General features: G+C 49.0%; 1 protein-coding gene across 1 annotated transcript in view; it reads left to right on the top strand.

The window, feature by feature from the left end:
• The window catches only part of LOC143956839 (uncharacterized), a 43704-nt gene that overhangs the window by 10921 nt on the left and 10810 nt on the right, over nt 1-21973 (top strand). The window contains 1 exon segment of the mRNA XM_077467012.1: nt 1141-1201. Within this exon segment, the coding sequence (XP_077323138.1) occupies nt 1141-1201 (61 nt within the window).

A 21973-nucleotide genomic window follows, 5' to 3' on the forward strand; every position in this document is an offset into this window, starting at 1 on the left:
ATCAGATAAAAATGAATAGCCCATTACATATAAAATAACAAACCCAGCTTCAATATGCTGCAATATTCATCTTCAATCCAGAGATTTCGCCTCCTTTCTGTACCCACGTGTGCTTTGGTTTCTCTTTTTGTACAGATGAGTAGTGATGGACGAACTTCCGAAGGGACGTTTCGCGAACGCGAACCGCGAACGCGGCCAAAAGTTTGCAAACCGCAAAGTTCGCGCCGCACCTGCATTTATTTATATGTTTATTATCTGCCCCAGAGTTCTCCTTTATTAGTATTACATAACAATACATTTTCATGCATATTATATTATTTACAAATTTTATTAAATAGTTAATTCATTTTCATTAATGTATTAAAATGACATATAATACTAATATTACTCTCAGGATGATATTCTATGATGCCCTGATGTACTATATACACTGATATAATATTACGGGACCTACAGAAAAATGGCCGCCCCCGGCCGGAGCCCCATCACAGAGCAGTGGGACCTCTAGTGTCTGCTGGAGGACTTCCTGTGTGTCCTACGCAGTGAATAATGGTGGACCAGCCGTGTGTGTGTGTGTGTGTGTGTGTGTGTGTGTGTGTTTCGTCAGATTAGGCGACCGGTCAGAATTTGTAAGGGAAGTGATGTTCTGTCACGGCCATCTTGGTACACCCCCGCACTCGGCTGCAGTAAGGATACAGTGAGAAGGCGGCAAGTGGACATATTTGTACACTCACCGGAGTCTTGCATTTCACACTTATTTTTACCAGCTTATATCGTGAAATACAGGATTTGTAAGTCCATGACACTGTTTTGATGTTGAATTTTTAAAAGCAGCGGTCTTCTGTCAGAGTACCGAACCTGTGAGATCGGCAGGCTTTGCCGCCGCTTTTAAAATTCAACGTCAAAACAAGTCAGACGGTTTTCTAAATACTGTATTTTTCTATATAAGATGAGTTTAGTGGTACAATTATTTGTGAAATGCAAGACTCCTGTGGGTGTACAAATATGACAGCTTGGCGACTTCAGACTGCAGGCTTACTGTGGACGAGTGTTGGGTGTACCAAGATGGCCGTGACAGAGCATCGCTTCAGTTACACATTCTGACGGGTCGCCTAATCTGACGGAACACCGGAGCCTCAGCTAAAGCTGGTTGGTCCTCTAGTGTTTAGAGAAGAGACAGGAAGAGGAACTCTGTTAAGAGGTGAGGAGGGGAGAGGATGGGGGAGGAGGACATATGAAGGAAATGATCAAAAATACAGATTATAAGTGATCAATAATCAATAATGTGAGGGGAGAGGAGGGCTGCCATGGCAGAGTGGGGGAGCATATAGATTTATATCTTATTACAGAGACGTTACAGCGGGCTCCGATCTTATCTCTAATCATTCTATAGAGCCGACATATACCATAGTGCTGTACACTGAGCCAATCACATCAGTCTCTGTACAGAGGAGCTTACACTCTAATGTCCCCTCCCCCCACAGTCACATCAGTCTCTGTACAGAGGAGCTTACACTCTAATGTCCCCTCCCCCCCACATCAAATCAGTCTCTGTATCAGAGGGCTTACACTCTAATGTCCCCTCCCCCACAGTCACATCAGTCTCTTAATGTCCCCCCTCCCCCACCACAGTCACGTCAAGTCTGTACAGAGGAGCCCTTTACACTCTAATGTCCCCTCCCCCCACAGTCACATCAGTCTCTGTACAGAGGAGCTTACACTCTAATGTCCCCTCCCCCACAGTCACATCAGTCTCTGTCAGAGAGACTTCCACAGAGGAGCTTACACTCTAATGTCCCCTCCCCCCCACAGTCACATCAGTCTGTACAGAGGAGCTTACACTCTAATGTCCCCTCCCCCACAGTCACATCAGTCTCTGTACAGAGGAGCTTACACTCTAATGTCCCCTCCCCCCACAGTCACATCAGTCTGTACAGAGGAGCTTACACTCTAATGTCCCCTCCCACCACAGTCACATCAGTCTGTACAGAGGAGCTTACACTCTAATGTCCCCTCCCCCCACATCACATCAGTCTCTGTACAGAGGAGCTTACACTCTAATGTCCCCTCCCCCACAGTCACATCAGTCTCTGTACAGAGGAGCTTACACTCTAATGTCCCCTCCCCCCCACAGTCACATCAGTCTGTACAGAGGAGCTTACACTCTAATGTCCCCTCCCCCACAGTCACATCAGTCTCTGTACAGAGGAGCTTACACTCTAATGTCCCCTCCCCCACAGTCAGATCAGTCTCTGTACAGAGGAGCTTACACTCTAATGTCCCCTCCCCCCCACAGTCACATCAGTCTGTACAGAGGAGCTTACACTCTAATGTCCCCTCCCCCACAGTCACATCAGTCTCTGTACAGAGGAGCTTACACTCTAATGTCCCCTCCCCCCACAGTCACATCAGTCTGTACAGAGGAGCTTACACTCTAATGTCCCCTCCCACCACAGTCACATCAGTCTGTACAGAGGAGCTTACACTCTAATGTCCCCTCCCCCCCCACAGTCACATCAGTCTCTGTACAGAGGAGCTTACACTCTAATGTCCCCTCCCCCACAGTCACATCAGTCTCTGTACAGAGGAGCTTACACTCTAATGTCCCCTCCCCCACAGTCACATCAGTCTCTGTACAGAGGAGCTTACACTCTAATGTCCCCTCCCCCCCACAGTCACATCAGTCTGTACAGAGGAGCTTACACTCTAATGTCCCCTCCCCCACAGTCACATCAGTCTCTGTACAGAGGAGCTTACACTCTAATGTCCCCTCCCCCCACAGTCACATCAGTCTGTACAGAGGAGCTTACACTCTAATGTCCCCTCCCACCACAGTCACATCAGTCTGTACAGAGGAGCTTACACTCTAATGTCCCCTCCCCCCCACATCACATCAGTCTCTGTACAGAGGAGCTTACACTCTAATGTCCCCTCCCCCACAGTCACATCAGTCTCTGTACAGAGGAGCTTACACTCTAATGTCCCCTCCCCCCCACAGTCACATCAGTCTGTACAGAGGAGCTTACACTCTAATGTCCCCTCCCCCACAGTCACATCAGTCTCTGTACAGAGGAGCTTACACTCTAATGTCCCCTCCCCCACAGTCAGATCAGTCTCTGTACAGAGGAGCTTACACTCTAATGTCCCCTCCCCCCCACAGTCACATCAGTCTGTACAGAGGAGCTTACACTCTAATGTCCCCTCCCCCACAGTCACATCAGTCTCTGTACAGAGGAGCTTACACTCTAATGTCCCCTCCCCCCACAGTCACATCAGTCTGTACAGAGGAGCTTACACTCTAATGTCCCCTCCCACCACAGTCACATCAGTCTGTACAGAGGAGCTTACACTCTAATGTCCCCTCCCCCCCCACAGTCACATCAGTCTCTGTACAGAGGAGCTTACACTCTAATGTCCCCTCCCCCACAGTCACATCAGTCTCTGTACAGAGGAGCTTACACTCTAATGTCCCCTCCCCCCACAGTCACATCAGTCTCTGTACAGAGGAGCTTACACTCTAATGTCCCCTCCCCCCACACATCACATCAGTCTGTACAGAGGAGCTTACACTCTAATGTCCCCTCCCCCCACAGTCAGATCAGTCTCTGTACAGAGGAGCTTACACTCTAATGTCCCCTCCCCCCACAGTCACAACAGTCTCTGTACAGAGGAGCTTACACTCTAATGTCCCCTCCCCCCCACAGTCACATCAGTCTCTGTACAGAGGAGCTTACACTCTAATGTCCCCTCCCCCCACAGTCAGATCAGTCTCTGTACAGAGGAGCTTACACTCTAATGTCCCCTCCCCCCACAGTCACATCAGTCTCTGTACAGAGGAGCTTACACTCTAATGTCCCCTCCCCCCACAGTCACATCAGTCTCTGTACAGAGGAGCTTACACTCTAATGTCCCCTCCCCCACAGTCACATCAGTCTCTGTACAGAGGAGCTTACACTCTAATGTCCCCTCCCCCCCACAGTCACATCAGTCTGTACAGAGGAGCTTACACTCTAATGTCCCCTCCCCCACAGTCACATCAGTCTCTGTACAGAGGAGCTTACACTCTAATGTCCCCTCCCCCCACAGTCACATCAGTCTGTACAGAGGAGCTTACACTCTAATGTCCCCTCCCACCACAGTCACATCAGTCTGTACAGAGGAGCTTACACTCTAATGTCCCCTCCCCCCCACATCACATCAGTCTCTGTACAGAGGAGCTTACACTCTAATGTCCCCTCCCCCACAGTCACATCAGTCTCTGTACAGAGGAGCTTACACTCTAATGTCCCCTCCCCCCCACAGTCACATCAGTCTGTACAGAGGAGCTTACACTCTAATGTCCCCTCCCCCACAGTCACATCAGTCTCTGTACAGAGGAGCTTACACTCTAATGTCCCCTCCCCCACAGTCAGATCAGTCTCTGTACAGAGGAGCTTACACTCTAATGTCCCCTCCCCCCCACAGTCACATCAGTCTGTACAGAGGAGCTTACACTCTAATGTCCCCTCCCCCACAGTCACATCAGTCTCTGTACAGAGGAGCTTACACTCTAATGTCCCCTCCCCCCACAGTCACATCAGTCTGTACAGAGGAGCTTACACTCTAATGTCCCCTCCCACCACAGTCACATCAGTCTGTACAGAGGAGCTTACACTCCAATGTCCCCTCCCCCCCACATCACATCAGTCTCTGTACAGAGGAGCTTACACTCTAATGTCCCCTCCCCCACAGTCACATCAGTCTCTGTACAGAGGAGCTTACACTCTAATGTCCCCTCCCCCACAGTCACATCAGTCTCTGTACAGAGGAGCTTACACTCTAATGTCCCCTCCCCCCACAGTCACATCAGTCTGTACAGAGGAGCTTACACTCTAATGTCCCCTCCCCCACAGTCACATCAGTCTCTGTACAGAGGAGCTTACACTCTAATGTCCCCTCCCCCCACAGTCACATCAGTCTGTACAGAGGAGCTTACACTCTAATGTCCCCTCCCACCACAGTCACATCAGTCTGTACAGAGGAGCTTACACTCTAATGTCCCCTCCCCCCCACATCACATCAGTCTCTGTACAGAGGAGCTTACACTCTAATGTCCCCTCCCCCACAGTCACATCAGTCTCTGTACAGAGGAGCTTACACTCTAATGTCCCCTCCCCCCACAGTCACATCAGTCTGTACAGAGGAGCTTACACTCTAATGTCCCCTCCCCCACAGTCACATCAGTCTCTGTACAGAGGAGCTTACACTCTAATGTCCCCTCCCCCACAGTCAGATCAGTCTCTGTACAGAGGAGCTTACACTCTAATGTCCCCTCCCCCCCACAGTCACATCAGTCTGTACAGAGGAGCTTACACTCTAATGTCCCCTCCCCCACAGTCACATCAGTCTCTGTACAGAGGAGCTTACACTCTAATGTCCCCTCCCCCCACAGTCACATCAGTCTGTACAGAGGAGCTTACACTCTAATGTCCCCTCCCACCACAGTCACATCAGTCTGTACAGAGGAGCTTACACTCTAATGTCCCCTCCCCCCCCACAGTCACATCAGTCTCTGTACAGAGGAGCTTACACTCTAATGTCCCCTCCCCCACAGTCACATCAGTCTCTGTACAGAGGAGCTTACACTCTAATGTCCCCTCCCCCCACAGTCACATCAGTCTCTGTACAGAGGAGCTTACACTCTAATGTCCCCTCCCCCCACACATCACATCAGTCTGTACAGAGGAGCTTACACTCTAATGTCCCCTCCCCCCACAGTCAGATCAGTCTCTGTACAGAGGAGCTTACACTCTAATGTCCCCTCCCCCCACAGTCACAACAGTCTCTGTACAGAGGAGCTTACACTCTAATGTCCCCTCCCCCCACAGTCACATCAGTCTCTGTACAGAGGAGCTTACACTCTAATGTCCCCTCCCCCCACAGTCAGATCAGTCTCTGTACAGAGGAGCTTACACTCTAATGTCCCCTCCCCCCACAGTCACATCAGTCTCTGTACAGAGGAGCTTACACTCTAATGTCCCCTCCCCCCACAGTCACATCAGTCTCTGTACAGAGGAGCTTACACTCTAATGTCCCCTCCCCCACAGTCACATCAGTCTCTGTACAGAGGAGCTTACACTCTAATGTCCCCTCCCCCCCACAGTCACATCAGTCTGTACAGAGGAGCTTACACTCTAATGTCCCCTCCCCCACAGTCACATCAGTCTCTGTACAGAGGAGCTTACACTCTAATGTCCCCTCCCCCCACAGTCACATCAGTCTGTACAGAGGAGCTTACACTCTAATGTCCCCTCCCACCACAGTCACATCAGTCTGTACAGAGGAGCTTACACTCTAATGTCCCCTCCCCCCCACATCACATCAGTCTCTGTACAGAGGAGCTTACACTCTAATGTCCCCTCCCCCACAGTCACATCAGTCTCTGTACAGAGGAGCTTACACTCTAATGTCCCCTCCCCCCCACAGTCACATCAGTCTGTACAGAGGAGCTTACACTCTAATGTCCCCTCCCCCACAGTCACATCAGTCTCTGTACAGAGGAGCTTACACTCTAATGTCCCCTCCCCCACAGTCAGATCAGTCTCTGTACAGAGGAGCTTACACTCTAATGTCCCCTCCCCCCCACAGTCACATCAGTCTGTACAGAGGAGCTTACACTCTAATGTCCCCTCCCCCACAGTCACATCAGTCTCTGTACAGAGGAGCTTACACTCTAATGTCCCCTCCCCCCACAGTCACATCAGTCTGTACAGAGGAGCTTACACTCTAATGTCCCCTCCCACCACAGTCACATCAGTCTGTACAGAGGAGCTTACACTCTAATGTCCCCTCCCCCCCCACAGTCACATCAGTCTCTGTACAGAGGAGCTTACACTCTAATGTCCCCTCCCCCACAGTCACATCAGTCTCTGTACAGAGGAGCTTACACTCTAATGTCCCCTCCCCCACAGTCACATCAGTCTCTGTACAGAGGAGCTTACACTCTAATGTCCCCTCCCCCCCACAGTCACATCAGTCTGTACAGAGGAGCTTACACTCTAATGTCCCCTCCCCCACAGTCACATCAGTCTCTGTACAGAGGAGCTTACACTCTAATGTCCCCTCCCCCCACAGTCACATCAGTCTGTACAGAGGAGCTTACACTCTAATGTCCCCTCCCACCACAGTCACATCAGTCTGTACAGAGGAGCTTACACTCTAATGTCCCCTCCCCCCCACATCACATCAGTCTCTGTACAGAGGAGCTTACACTCTAATGTCCCCTCCCCCACAGTCACATCAGTCTCTGTACAGAGGAGCTTACACTCTAATGTCCCCTCCCCCCCACAGTCACATCAGTCTGTACAGAGGAGCTTACACTCTAATGTCCCCTCCCCCACAGTCACATCAGTCTCTGTACAGAGGAGCTTACACTCTAATGTCCCCTCCCCCACAGTCAGATCAGTCTCTGTACAGAGGAGCTTACACTCTAATGTCCCCTCCCCCCCACAGTCACATCAGTCTGTACAGAGGAGCTTACACTCTAATGTCCCCTCCCCCACAGTCACATCAGTCTCTGTACAGAGGAGCTTACACTCTAATGTCCCCTCCCCCCACAGTCACATCAGTCTGTACAGAGGAGCTTACACTCTAATGTCCCCTCCCACCACAGTCACATCAGTCTGTACAGAGGAGCTTACACTCTAATGTCCCCTCCCCCCCCACAGTCACATCAGTCTCTGTACAGAGGAGCTTACACTCTAATGTCCCCTCCCCCACAGTCACATCAGTCTCTGTACAGAGGAGCTTACACTCTAATGTCCCCTCCCCCCACAGTCACATCAGTCTCTGTACAGAGGAGCTTACACTCTAATGTCCCCTCCCCCCACACATCACATCAGTCTGTACAGAGGAGCTTACACTCTAATGTCCCCTCCCCCCACAGTCAGATCAGTCTCTGTACAGAGGAGCTTACACTCTAATGTCCCCTCCCCCCACAGTCACAACAGTCTCTGTACAGAGGAGCTTACACTCTAATGTCCCCTCCCCCCCACAGTCACATCAGTCTCTGTACAGAGGAGCTTACACTCTAATGTCCCCTCCCCCCACAGTCAGATCAGTCTCTGTACAGAGGAGCTTACACTCTAATGTCCCCTCCCCCCACAGTCACATCAGTCTCTGTACAGAGGAGCTTACACTCTAATGTCCCCTCCCCCCACAGTCACATCAGTCTCTGTACAGAGGAGCTTACACTCTAATGTCCCCTCCCCCACAGTCACATCAGTCTCTGTACAGAGGAGCTTACACTCTAATGTCCCCTCCCCCCCACAGTCACATCAGTCTGTACAGAGGAGCTTACACTCTAATGTCCCCTCCCCCACAGTCACATCAGTCTCTGTACAGAGGAGCTTACACTCTAATGTCCCCTCCCCCCACAGTCACATCAGTCTGTACAGAGGAGCTTACACTCTAATGTCCCCTCCCACCACAGTCACATCAGTCTGTACAGAGGAGCTTACACTCTAATGTCCCCTCCCCCCCACATCACATCAGTCTCTGTACAGAGGAGCTTACACTCTAATGTCCCCTCCCCCACAGTCACATCAGTCTCTGTACAGAGGAGCTTACACTCTAATGTCCCCTCCCCCCCACAGTCACATCAGTCTGTACAGAGGAGCTTACACTCTAATGTCCCCTCCCCCACAGTCACATCAGTCTCTGTACAGAGGAGCTTACACTCTAATGTCCCCTCCCCCACAGTCAGATCAGTCTCTGTACAGAGGAGCTTACACTCTAATGTCCCCTCCCCCCCACAGTCACATCAGTCTGTACAGAGGAGCTTACACTCTAATGTCCCCTCCCCCACAGTCACATCAGTCTCTGTACAGAGGAGCTTACACTCTAATGTCCCCTCCCCCCACAGTCACATCAGTCTGTACAGAGGAGCTTACACTCTAATGTCCCCTCCCACCACAGTCACATCAGTCTGTACAGAGGAGCTTACACTCTAATGTCCCCTCCCCCCCCACAGTCACATCAGTCTCTGTACAGAGGAGCTTACACTCTAATGTCCCCTCCCCCACAGTCACATCAGTCTCTGTACAGAGGAGCTTACACTCTAATGTCCCCTCCCCCACAGTCACATCAGTCTCTGTACAGAGGAGCTTACACTCTAATGTCCCCTCCCCCCCACAGTCACATCAGTCTGTACAGAGGAGCTTACACTCTAATGTCCCCTCCCCCACAGTCACATCAGTCTCTGTACAGAGGAGCTTACACTCTAATGTCCCCTCCCCCCACAGTCACATCAGTCTGTACAGAGGAGCTTACACTCTAATGTCCCCTCCCACCACAGTCACATCAGTCTGTACAGAGGAGCTTACACTCTAATGTCCCCTCCCCCCCACATCACATCAGTCTCTGTACAGAGGAGCTTACACTCTAATGTCCCCTCCCCCACAGTCACATCAGTCTCTGTACAGAGGAGCTTACACTCTAATGTCCCCTCCCCCCCACAGTCACATCAGTCTGTACAGAGGAGCTTACACTCTAATGTCCCCTCCCCCACAGTCACATCAGTCTCTGTACAGAGGAGCTTACACTCTAATGTCCCCTCCCCCACAGTCAGATCAGTCTCTGTACAGAGGAGCTTACACTCTAATGTCCCCTCCCCCCCACAGTCACATCAGTCTGTACAGAGGAGCTTACACTCTAATGTCCCCTCCCCCACAGTCACATCAGTCTCTGTACAGAGGAGCTTACACTCTAATGTCCCCTCCCCCCACAGTCACATCAGTCTGTACAGAGGAGCTTACACTCTAATGTCCCCTCCCACCACAGTCACATCAGTCTGTACAGAGGAGCTTACACTCTAATGTCCCCTCCCCCCCACAGTCACATCAGTCTCTGTACAGAGGAGCTTACACTCTAATGTCCCCTCCCCCACAGTCACATCAGTCTCTGTACAGAGGAGCTTACACTCTAATGTCCCCTCCCCCACAGTCACATCAGTCTCTGTACAGAGGAGCTTACACTCTAATGTCCCCTCCCCCCACAGTCACATCAGTCTCTGTACAGAGGAGCTTACACTCTAATGTCCCCTCCCCCCACACATCACATCAGTCTGTACAGAGGAGCTTACACTCTAATGTCCCCTCCCCCCACAGTCAGATCAGTCTCTGTACAGAGGAGCTTACACTCTAATGTCCCCTCCCCCCACAGTCACAACAGTCTCTGTACAGAGGAGCTTACACTCTAATGTCCCCTCCCCCCCACAGTCACATCAGTCTCTGTACAGAGGAGCTTACACTCTAATGTCCCCTCCCCCCACAGTCAGATCAGTCTCTGTACAGAGGAGCTTACACTCTAATGTCCCCTCCCCCCACAGTCACATCAGTCTCTGTACAGAGGAGCTTACACTCTAATGTCCCCTCCCCCCACAGTCACATCAGTCTCTGTACAGAGGAGCTTACACTCTAATGTCCCCTCCCCCACAGTCACATCAGTCTCTGTACAGAGGAGCTTACACTCTAATGTCCCCTCCCCCCACAGTCACATCAGTCCCTGTACAGAGGAGCTTACACTCTAATGTCCCCTCCACTAGAGGGATCACCAGAAGGAGGTCCTGATTCCTCTATATAGATCTTCATATCACTAGAGGGATCACTAGCGGGAGGAAGGAGGTCCTGATTCCACTATATAGATCTTTATATCTCTAGAGGGGTCACCAGCAATAGGAAGGAGGTCCTGATTCCTCTATATAGATCTTTATATCACTAGAGGGATCACCATCAGGAGGAAGGAGGTCCTGATTCCTCTATATAGATCTTTATATGACTAGAGGGGTCACCAGCGGGAAGAAGGAGGTCCTAATTCCTCTATATATATATATCTTCATATCACTAGAGGGGTCACCAGCGGGAGGAAGGAGGTTCTGATTCCTCTATATATATCTTCATATCACTAGAGGGGTCACCAGCAGGAGGAAGGAGGTCCTGATTCCTCTATATAGATCTTTATATCACTAGAGGGGTCACCAGCAGGAGGAAGGAGGTCCTGATTCCTCTATATAGATCTTTATATGACTAGAGGGGTCACCAGCGGGAAGAAGGAGGTCCTAATTCCTCTATATATATATATCTTCATATCACTAGAGGGGTCACCAGCAGGAGGAAGGAGGTCCTGATTCCTCTATATAGATCTTTATATCACTAGAGGGGTCACCAGCAGGAGGAAGGAGGTCCTGATTCCTCTATATAGATCTTTATATGACTAGAGGGGTCACCAGCGGGAAGAAGGAGGTCCTGATTCCTCTATATATATCTTTATATCACTAGAGGGGTCACCAGCAGGAGGAAGGAGGTCCTGATTCCTCTATATAGATCTTTATATCACTAGAGGGGTCACCAGCAGGAGGAAGGAGGTCCTGATTCCTCTATATAGATCTTTATATCACTAGAGGGGTCACCAGCAGGAGGAAGGAGGTCCTGATTCCTCTATATGGATCTCTAGTGAGACTTCATTTAGAATTCTGTGTTCAGTTCTGGAGACCTCACAAAAAGATATTGATAAGATAGAACGAGTCTAGAGACGGGGAACAAAAATGGTGAAATGTTTGGGGGATAAAACATATCAGGAGAGACTTCAGGAACCTAATATGTACGGTCTGGAGGAAAGGGGGGAGGGGGGGGAGTGATTCAAACCTATAAAGTGGGTGAGTAAGGTTCAGGAGGGTGGAACCAAAATCAAGAACATGGGGCCGCAACTTCCAACTAACTGGAGGAATCGTTCAAAACTAATCTTAGAATGTATTTTTCTTTTTTTACTGAAAGGGTAATTGATGCTCGCAATGAACTACCAACAGAGGTAGCGTGACAGTCAACAGTAAATGACTTCAAGCATGCTTGGGACAAACATAGATCTATACTCAGACAAAAACTTAAAGCGGAGTTCCACTTAAAAATAAAATAAAAAAATGTAAAGTCAGCATCTACAAATGCTGCAGCTGCTGACTTTTAATAATCAAACACTTACCTGTCCCAGGGTCCAGCGATGCGGGGGGATCGAAGCCCCGCTCGTCTCCCCCTCCATTCGGTGGCACCGGCATTTTAATTGTGGGTGCCCGGCTGTGGCCCACTGCGCATGCGCGAGCCGTGCAGTGACTGGCCGCGCAGTCAAATGGGACCGGTCACGTGTCCCAGATGATTGCCTAGAGGGGGGGGGGAGAGAGGTGATCTCCCTTCCTGCGCCGAGGGAAGTGACGTCAGCATCCCAGGCACTGAAGGAGGAGGCAGATTTCGAGGGACCACATAGCAACAGGCATAAAAAGGTAAGTAAAAAAAAATATATATTTTTTCCAAATGTTTTTTTTTATTTTTCATGCACATTAATGACATTTTTTTTTTTTGGGTGGAACTCTTTAACAAAAAATAAATAAAACATGAAAAAAAATGGGCAGACTTGATGGACTACTAAGTCTTTATTTCTGCTATCATTTTTCTATGTTTCTATATTAGGTGTGGGTAAGAGCTAAGGGGTGTATAGGAAGGAAGTCCCTCCAGTAATATATAGTTCTCTTCATTTCTTCTTATCTTAATCGTACGGTACTGGACACAGGCAACTTATTCATACACCATGGGTTATAGACTCGTAGCTTCAGGGAATCGGACATTAGCAAGCTTTGGAGGTCACGTCCTCTGGAGGCACCTTCACTATAACCCTACCTTGTTCCCGTGAGACCTCACTCTAGTGCAGTGATGGCGAACCTTGGCACCCCAGATGTTTTGGAACTACATTTCCCATGATGCTCTTGCACTCTGCAGTGTAGTTGAGCATCATGGGAAATGTAGTTCCAAAACATCTGGGGTGCCAAGGTTCACCATCACTGCTCTAGTGTCTGTAGGTGATGGACCTCTTCTCCTACCTGGAATGTTGCTTTGGGCACTGGATCCTACCTGCGGCATTGACCTTGTTGACCGCTTCCCGGACTGCCTTCCGCACGTTTACTGTGGCAACGCCGGCCCGGCTTGCGCAAAGCGACGCACATGTATGTCGCTCTGTGCAGAAGCCTCTGCGCACACTGATTGGACAGAGGGGGGAGCTAATCAGCAGTCACCCGCGATCACTCCCCAAACAGGCAGAATGGCGATCTGCCTATGTAAACAAGGCAGATCGCCATTCTGACGAGAGCACATGGAGATCTTGTGTTCCTGTTTCCCCAGTCAGATCATCCCCCCCCCCCCGCACGGCTAGCAAGCACCGCCTAGGCACACACTTAACCCTTTGTTCGCCCCTGATGTTAACCCCTTCCCTGCCAGTGTCATTTATATGGTGACAGTGTATTTTGTTTTTAGCACTGATCGCTGTATTGGTGTCAATGGTCTGCAAACAGTGTCACTCAAGCCGCGTACACACGGGCGGACTGTCTGGCCAACTTAGTCCGTCAGACAATCCGACGGACAGTCCGTCATACTTTCGAATGAACGGACTTGACCACACACGGATGCACAAACAGTCAGTCGAAAGCTTGCGCGATGACGTGTACAGCACGTACGACGGGACTAGAAATAGGAAGTCCAATACACAGCAATGCAACCTTCCGCCGTGTAAATCCTTTCTGAGCATGCGCCATACTTAGTCCGTCGAACTAGCCTACTGACGAGCGGACTGTCCACTGAAACCAAAGTATGACGGACAGTATTACGGAAATTCCGAAATACTTAGTCCGCCAGACTGCACGCTGAAAAAGTCCGCTGAAGCCCACACACGAGCGGACTGTCCGCTGAAATGTGTTTCGACGGACTAAGTTGGCCAGACAGTTCGCCCGTGTGTACGCGGCTTTAGTGTCAGATTTGTCTGCCGCAATGTCGCAGTCCTGATAAAAAAATCTCTGATCTCCGACCATTACTAGTAAAAGTCAGACCGATGCTGCAGCTGTTCCCCGGCATCTCCGCACAGCCACCGAACACTGCCAATGGCTCGGGTTCTCACTCCTCCCCAAGCCGAGAGATGCTGCCTGTCAGTCAGCATCTCTCCTGCTCTGCTCCTCCAGGCTCATTGGAGCGCTGAGCTGTGGAGGGGCAGGGAGCAGACTGCAATCAGTCAAGGCAGCTGGTGGATCCAGACTTCGAAAGTCGGGATGACGCGCTGCTTCGACTGATTTGCAGTGATGTCAGCAGAGACTTCAGACCGTTCTCCCCGGAAAATGGGTCACAGGAGTGCAAAACAAAATTACACTCCTGTGACCCATAGGAGACACCCAGCCTAAAAAGCTCAGGCTGGACTTCTCCTTTAACCACTTGCAGACCGGACCATTTTGCTGGTCAAAGACCAGACCACTTTTTGCGATTCGGCACTGCGTCGCTTTAACTGACAATTGCGCGGTCGTGCGACGTGGCTCCCAAACAAAATTTACGTCCTTTTTTTTCCCACAAATAGAGCTTTCTTTTGGTGATATTTGATCACCCCTGCGGTTTTTATTTTTTGCGCTATAAACAAAAATAGAGCGACAATTTTGAACAAAAACGCATTATTTTTTACTTTTTGTTATAATAAATATCCCCCAAAAATATATAAAAAAACATTTTTTTCCCTCAGTTTAGACCGATACGTATTCTTCTACATATTTTTGGTAAAAAAAATCGCAATAAGCGATTATTGATTGGTTTGCGCAAAAGTTATAGCGTTTACAAAATAGGGATAGTTTTATAGCATTTTTATTATTATTTTTTTTACTAGTAATGGCGGCGATCAGCGATTTTTATTGTGACTGCGACATTGTGGGGGACCCATCGGACATTTTTGACACATTTTTGGGACCATTGTCATTTATACAGTAATCACTGCTATATAAATGCAGTGATTCCTGTGTAAATGACACTGGCAGTGAAGGGGTTAACCAGTGGGTGGCAGTGTAGGGGTTAAGTGTTCCTAGGGGTGTGTTACTAACTGTGGGGGGGTTGGGCTTTCATTTAGTGAACACTGATCTCTGCTCCAATCACATGGAGCAGAGATCAGCGTCACTAGTTGCTAGGCAGAATGGAGAAATGCTGTTTACTCGGCATCTCCTCCATTCGGCCGCTCCGTGAGACGATCGCAGGGATGCCCGCGGCGATCGAGTCCACGGGTCCCGCGACCGGACTCACGGGGGTCCCGACCAGCGCGGGAGCACGCCGCCGGCGGCGCGCTCCCGATGGCAGGGCGGCATTGAATATTGGACGAACCTGTACGCCAATATGCCTGCCCGTGACATTCTGTCGACGTACATCGTCGTGCGCTGGTCGGGAAGTGGTTAAGCACAAAGAGACCAACAAAAACTTGCAAACATGCACTGTTCATGAACAGATAGAATGTGAAGTCCATGATGACTGGGTCATTACTTGGTCTTGCTAAAACGCATGTAAGGTCACCTGAGTCCAGGCGACAGATGCACTCCGTTGGGGTCTGGAGTGCACCGCAAGGCAGTGGACCCTACGGCTGACTGCTGCGGATGGAGCTCTAGGTGATACAGGAGAGCACGTACTCTGTAGTACCAACACGGATGACACTGGGAGCTACAGCATGAGATTTCCCAGGGCCCGGAATCTAAGAGCCAGCGGGTGTTCACCAAAGCCCCTAGTGGTGGGGATGGATTTAGCTGTGGTCCAGCTGCAGGTCGTGACCCCTAGGGCCTCCCAGCACATGGTAGACTACAGGAAGGTAGAGAGGAAGAAGCAGATTGCAACAACAAAGGACAGTCAGGAGATAGCCAAAAGGTCAGGGCAACAACCAGGTAAGGATGGTCAGGAGCTAGCCAAAAGTTAGGGTAACAAGCAGGTAAGGATAGTCAAGAACAAGCCAAGATCAGTAACTGGAATCTGACATAGAACGCTCAGTAAGTAGCACACGGAATCCAAACACACAATAATTGATCAGCAGGGCTGGCGTGCAGTGCACAGGTTAATATAGAGTTCCCTGATAGGGGCTGGGGTGGAGTCATGCTTTGGGGAGAGACTCAAGCAGCCAGAGTGGCTGGCCTCTAAGCTGAACACATGGAAAGGTAAGCTGACAGACAAACATTACTGCATATCCATGACAGTACCGCCCCTCTTACGAGGCCTCCCCCTCCCTTGCCTGGGCCCAGGCTTCGAGGGAAACTTCAGATGAAACCTCCTCAACAGACGAGGCACAAAGACCTCAGATACAGTGATCCAAGACCTCTCCTCAGGACCAAACCCTTTCCAATACACTAGCTACTGAAGAATGCCTCTACAGAGCCGAGAATCCAGAATTTCACTAACCGCATACTCCTGATTATCCTCAGAGAACGGGAGCCGTGGTAGGGAGAGGACTAGAGAACCTATGAGGACAAAAGGCTTCAGAAGGGCAACATGGAAGTAGTTAGAGATTTTGAGGCTTTTAGGAATCTGGAGCTTGAAACAAACCAGAATCAGGTTAGAGGTTATAGTGTACGGACCAAGAAATCTTGGGGCAAACTTCAACGAAGGAACTCGAAGCTTGATGTTCCTGGTGGAGAGCCAGACTTTGTCCCCTGGCTGTAGACCTTTGAATCTGTCAGCGGCTGCCCAGAAGGAATCATAAACGTCACCCCAAATAGAATTGAAAGACTCCTGAGTGGTAGCCAAAGCTGGAATATCTAGAGAACAGGTCATGGTAAGAGGGAGTTGAGGGTGTTTTCCATAAACTGCTAAAAAGGGTGTCTTCTGAGAACTGGTATTTACATGATTGTTGTGAGAGAATTTTGCCCACGGGAGTAGAGAGGACCAATAGTCATGATGATCAGAGACTAAGGTGCGAAGAAAGACCTCTAACTCCTGATTAACCCTCTCAGTCTTCCCATTGTATTTAGAGTGGTAAGAAGAGGAAAAATCCAAGACAATACTGAGAGATTTGCAAAAGGCTCTCCAAAAACGAGCTGTAAATTGAACGCCCCTGTTGGAAACAATATGAGAAGGAACCCCATGGAGGCGGAAAATTTCTCGAACAAAAATGGGAACCAAGGCAGGAGCAGAAGGAAGACCAGGAAGAGGAACAAAATGAGCCATCTTGGAGAACCAATCGATTACCACACAAATTACCATATTATTCTCAGACAGTGGGAGATCGTGATAAAATTCATGGCATTGTGAGACCAGGGCACCTTAGGAATGGGCAAGGGCATGAGAAGACCAGCAGGGGCTTGTGTGGAGGATTTAGACTGAGCACAGACATTTGACATCTGAGCAGGGATTAGACCACCAGTAGTGATGACTGATGAGCAGGAAGGATTGGAGTAACCCAGCATCACCTACCACCTTGGAATCATGTCCCCAACGAAGGATCTTAGCTCGTAGCTCAGTGGGGACGAAGGTTTTGCCAGGAAGAATTTTTGACTCCAGGGTAGTAGAATGGGCAACAATGCATGAGGTCGGAACGATCGGCTCAGGTTCAGGGGTGAACTCCTCGTCCAAAGTGTCAAATGACCTAGAGAGTGCATCAGCCCGACCGTTGCAGGGACCTGGTTTGTACGTAATCGTGAAATTAAACAGGGAAAAGAAAAAACTCCACCTGTCCTGTCTGGGATTCAGACGTTTAGCATTCTGTTGGTACTGTAGATTCTTGTGATCAGTAAAAATCATTATGGAGTGAGGGGAACCCTCCAAGAGATGACACCACTCTTCTAACGCTAATTTAATTGCAAGAAGTTCCCAATCACTGTTAGCATAATTTCTCTGCCTGAGAATTTTTTTTGGAGAAGAACGCACAAGGTTGATGTTTCTTCTCAAAGGATTGAAGAAGCACAGCTCCCACCCCCATTGAAGAAGCTTCAACTTCAATAAAAAATGAATCCCCAGGATTAGGTGTCCTCAAGAGAGGTCCAGAAACAAAGACCTGTTTTAGGTTGTGAAATGCATAGACAGCTTCAGGAGGCCAGTCCTTGGCATTCGCACCCTTCTTGGTCAAAGCAATAGGCACAGCAATGGAAGAGTAATTACTTATGAACTGACTATAATAATTTGTGAACCCAAGAAAGCGTTGTGTGGCCTTGAGGCTAGCAGGAAGAGGCCAGTTGGATCCATATGAAGACCCAAACTCGAGACAAAGCATCCCAGAATCAAGACCTCAGAAAATTCAAAAGAACATTTCTCCAGCTTGGCATATAGTTTATTCTCTCCAAGGCGCTGAAGTACAGTGCGGACATGGTTTCTGTGGACAAGCAGATTTTCCGAAAAGATGAGAATATCATCCCCATAGATGACAACAAACTAGTAAAGCAGATCCCTGAAAATTTAATTGACAACGTTTTGGAACACAGCTGGGGCATTACACAAGCCAAAAGGCATAACCAGGTATTCGTAATGCCCGTCTCTAGTGTTAAACGCGGTTTTCCCTTTGTCACCTTCCCATATCTGAATCAGATTGTATGCACCTCTGAGATCCAACTTGGTGAAATTGGAGGCACCCTTCAATCTGTCGAATAGCTCAGATATTAAGGGTAAGGGGTATCCATTTTTGATAGTCACTGCGTTTAAACCTCAATAGTCGATGCAGGGCCTCAAGGTACCATGCTTTTTGGCAACAAAAAAGAACCCTGCTCCTGCAGGCAATGAGGATTTCCAGATGAAACCTCTCTTTAGATTCTCAGCAACATACTCTGACATAGCCTGGGTCTCTGGGATGAACAGTGGGTGGTTACGACTCCTGGGCAGAGTTGCACCAGGACAAGGTCAATAGCACAGTCAAAAGACCGGTGAGGAGGAAGCATCTCAGCTGATTTCTTACAGAACACATCCCTGTATTTGCTGTATGCAGTGGGAAGCTCAGAAGATGCAGATGTGGTAGCAACTGGAAGTCTCTCCTTGGGGGCCACCTTGAGAAGGCAGGACGAGAAACATTAGGGACCAAGCCAAGATCTGCCCAGAGACCCAGTCCACATGTGGAGAGGGGAAATGTAGCCAAGGAAGGCCCAATACAATGGGGGTAGAGGCCTTGGGTAGAATGAGGAAGGATAGCCACTCCTGGTGCAGTATCCCTACAGACATCTTAAAGAGGAAGTAAACCCTGATGGGTTTACTTCCTCTTTGTTTCCCTGCAAAGGCAAATCATAATGCGCTACTATGCATCATTATGTGTCACTTACCTGACACAGGAGCCTGCGATGTCCCAGATTTCCTTGCCGGCTGGAAGCGTCAATCTTCTTTCCGGGGTCGCGGACTCCGGCTCTGTGACTGGCCGGAGTCGCATGACGTCACTCCCGTGTGTGCGCACTGGAGCCTCCAGTCACGGCATGCCCTTTAATGAAAACAGCACGCCGTGACCCTTCTAAAGTGCGCATGCACCGAATACATAGGCGCATACGCAGAAGGAATCCTCGTACGGGGAATTGTAAATATCTCCTTAACCATGTAGGTTTAGGAGATATTTACAGCACCTACAGGTAAGCCTAAATCTAGGCTTACCTATAGGTGAAAGTGTGTTGCAAGGGTTTACAACCACTTTAATAGGTAGAGTCTGGAAGCGGATATGGCCCTCTGGGAGAACAGTGCCATTATTTGCCTAGACTATCAGTGGCATAGTGAGGGGTGAAAGGGTAAGCTTCATGGAAGAAGCAGTTCTCCAGTCCATAAAATTGCAAGCAGCCCCGGAATCCAGATATACAAAGATCGATTGAGGAGAAGTACCTACATGAAGGAACACTGGAAGAAGAAGAGAAGTTGATGTTTCTGGGTCCAATACTCCACCTTCTAGATGTATGAGACCCGAGCGTTTCCCAGACGAAGTGAGCAGGAGTCACGAAAATGACCTTTGCCCCCACAATAGAGACACAAGCCCAGAGTTCTGCACCTAGCAGGTTCTTCGGGGGTTAGCCTGGTCCGGTCCATCTGCATAGGTTCCTCAGCAGGCAGAAGATGCTCCACGGAAAGAAGGGAGGGGAGCTCAGACTGGCTAGGGCCCAGGGAGCGCTGGCGTCTTTTTTTTTTTTTCTAGGGACCTCTCCTGAAAACGAATGTCGATCTAGTTACACAAGAAAATGACATTGTCTAGACTGACGGGGATGGCTCTTCCCGCTAATTCATCTTTCAATTGGTCAGAGAGGCCATGTAAAAAGGTTGCATCCAGGGCCTCATTGTTCCAGCTCAACTCAGCTGTGAGGATACGAAACTGAAGTGCATATTGTCCCACTGAAGAAGATTCTTGGCGAAGACGTAAAAGGGCACTGGCCGCTGAAGAAACCCGAGCCGGCCCCTCGAAGATGTTTCAAAAGAGCTTCAAGAAGCCACACAGGCTGGAAAAGACAGGTTCATTCTTCTCCACAGCCCAGGCTAAAGCTTCACTGGAGAGGAGGGAAATAATATAGGCTACCTTTGCCCGATCAGACAGGAAGTTTTGAGGCTGGAGCTCAAAATGAATGGTACATTGGCTAAGGAACCCCCTGCAGGCCTTGGAGTGCCCAGAGAAACGGGACAGAGCTGGCAGTTGTAGTGAATGTGTGGCTTCAACTGGGACTGGAATAGGTGCAGCCACAGATTGTACTTGAGGTTGCTGACTCGGGGGTTCCCAAGGAGGCCTGATGCTGCTTGAAGCGGGAAGTCAAATCGTGGAGTAATCGCATCACCTGAGTCTGATTCAATTCCTTCTTTCAAATCAACAAAAAACTGTCCAGGGGCATTAAGATTGCAAAAGGCAATGAAACACCTTTTGTTCCAGTGAGTCATTGTACCAGTATCACCACTGGACAGGTTTTAACCTGTTCATGGTGCCAAAACCCCAATGAAGGGTATCTGTCCTATCCTGGACTTGAAATCCCTCAGCAAATCCCTTCACATTTCAAAATGTTGTTATGGAATTTTCAAGGTCGGTAATTGCTTCTCAGAGACAAGAAGAAAACATGGCATCCGTGGACATCCAATATGCCTATCTGCATATTCCTATTTACCCACCTCATCAAAAATTTATAAGCTTTACAGTGGCTGATGACCGCTTCCAGTATTGTTGCATTGCCTCTCATCCTGTCCTCTGCTACCAGGATGTTCACAAAGATCTTAGCACCCTTGCTTGTCCTTCTCAGAACTCAGGGCATCCAGATGACAGGCTTTCTTGATGACTTTCTCCTGATGGACTCACTTCCCTTGCACCTCTTCAGCATTGTCCAAAAGTCATTGCTGCTTCAGACCTTTGGCTGTTTGATCAACTTAAAAATATGCTCTCTGCCCTTCTCTGTGCCTACAATAATTGTTTCTGATCCTGGATACATTCCGGACAAAGGTCTTTGTTCCAGAAAACAAAGTTCATTCTCTAATGCCTCGTACACACGATCGGAATTCTCGTCGGAAAAAGCTCTGATGGTTTTCCCAACGGAATTCCGTCGGAATTTGGCTCAAGTTGTCTTGCCTACACACGGTCACATCAAATTCTGATAGTTTATAACGCGGTGACGTACAACACGTACGATGGGACTAGAAAAAGAAGTTCAATAGCCAGTAGCCAATAGCTTCTGTCTTGTAGTTGAATCTGAGCATGCGTGATTTCTGGTGTGTCGGAATTGCATACACACGATCGGAATTACCGATAGAACGTTTTTCCATCGGGAAAATTGAGAACATGCTATCAATTTTTGGCTGGCGGAAATTCGGACAGCTAAATTCGATGGAACATACACACGGTCGCATTTTGCGATGAAAAGCTCTCATCGGTCTTTTTCTGGCCGGAATTCCGATCGTGTGTACGCGGCATGAGAACACATACTCGATAACTGAGATTCAAGGGAAAAATTCCAGAGTGAGATTTGCCATATGAGTTCTGGGTCAAAAGTTGACCTCCTTCAAGGCAATACCTTTTTCCCAATTCCATTGAAGAACTCTCCAACTAAATAGTCTGTCAGCATTGCAAAAGCAGGTTCTTTTGCTGGGTCTACTTATTCTCCTATATTCCCAAACAAGAAAGTTCTTGTCCTGGTGGATCATCACTTCAACTGTAACAGAGGGAATATTTTTCCTTCCTTACAATTGTATTGTTC

This window comes from Lithobates pipiens, unplaced genomic scaffold (assembly GCF_037356315.1).
Source record: "Lithobates pipiens isolate NorthernLeopardFrog02 unplaced genomic scaffold, aLitPip1_a1.2 Scaffold_44, whole genome shotgun sequence".
NCBI lineage: Eukaryota > Metazoa > Chordata > Amphibia > Anura > Ranidae > Lithobates > Lithobates pipiens.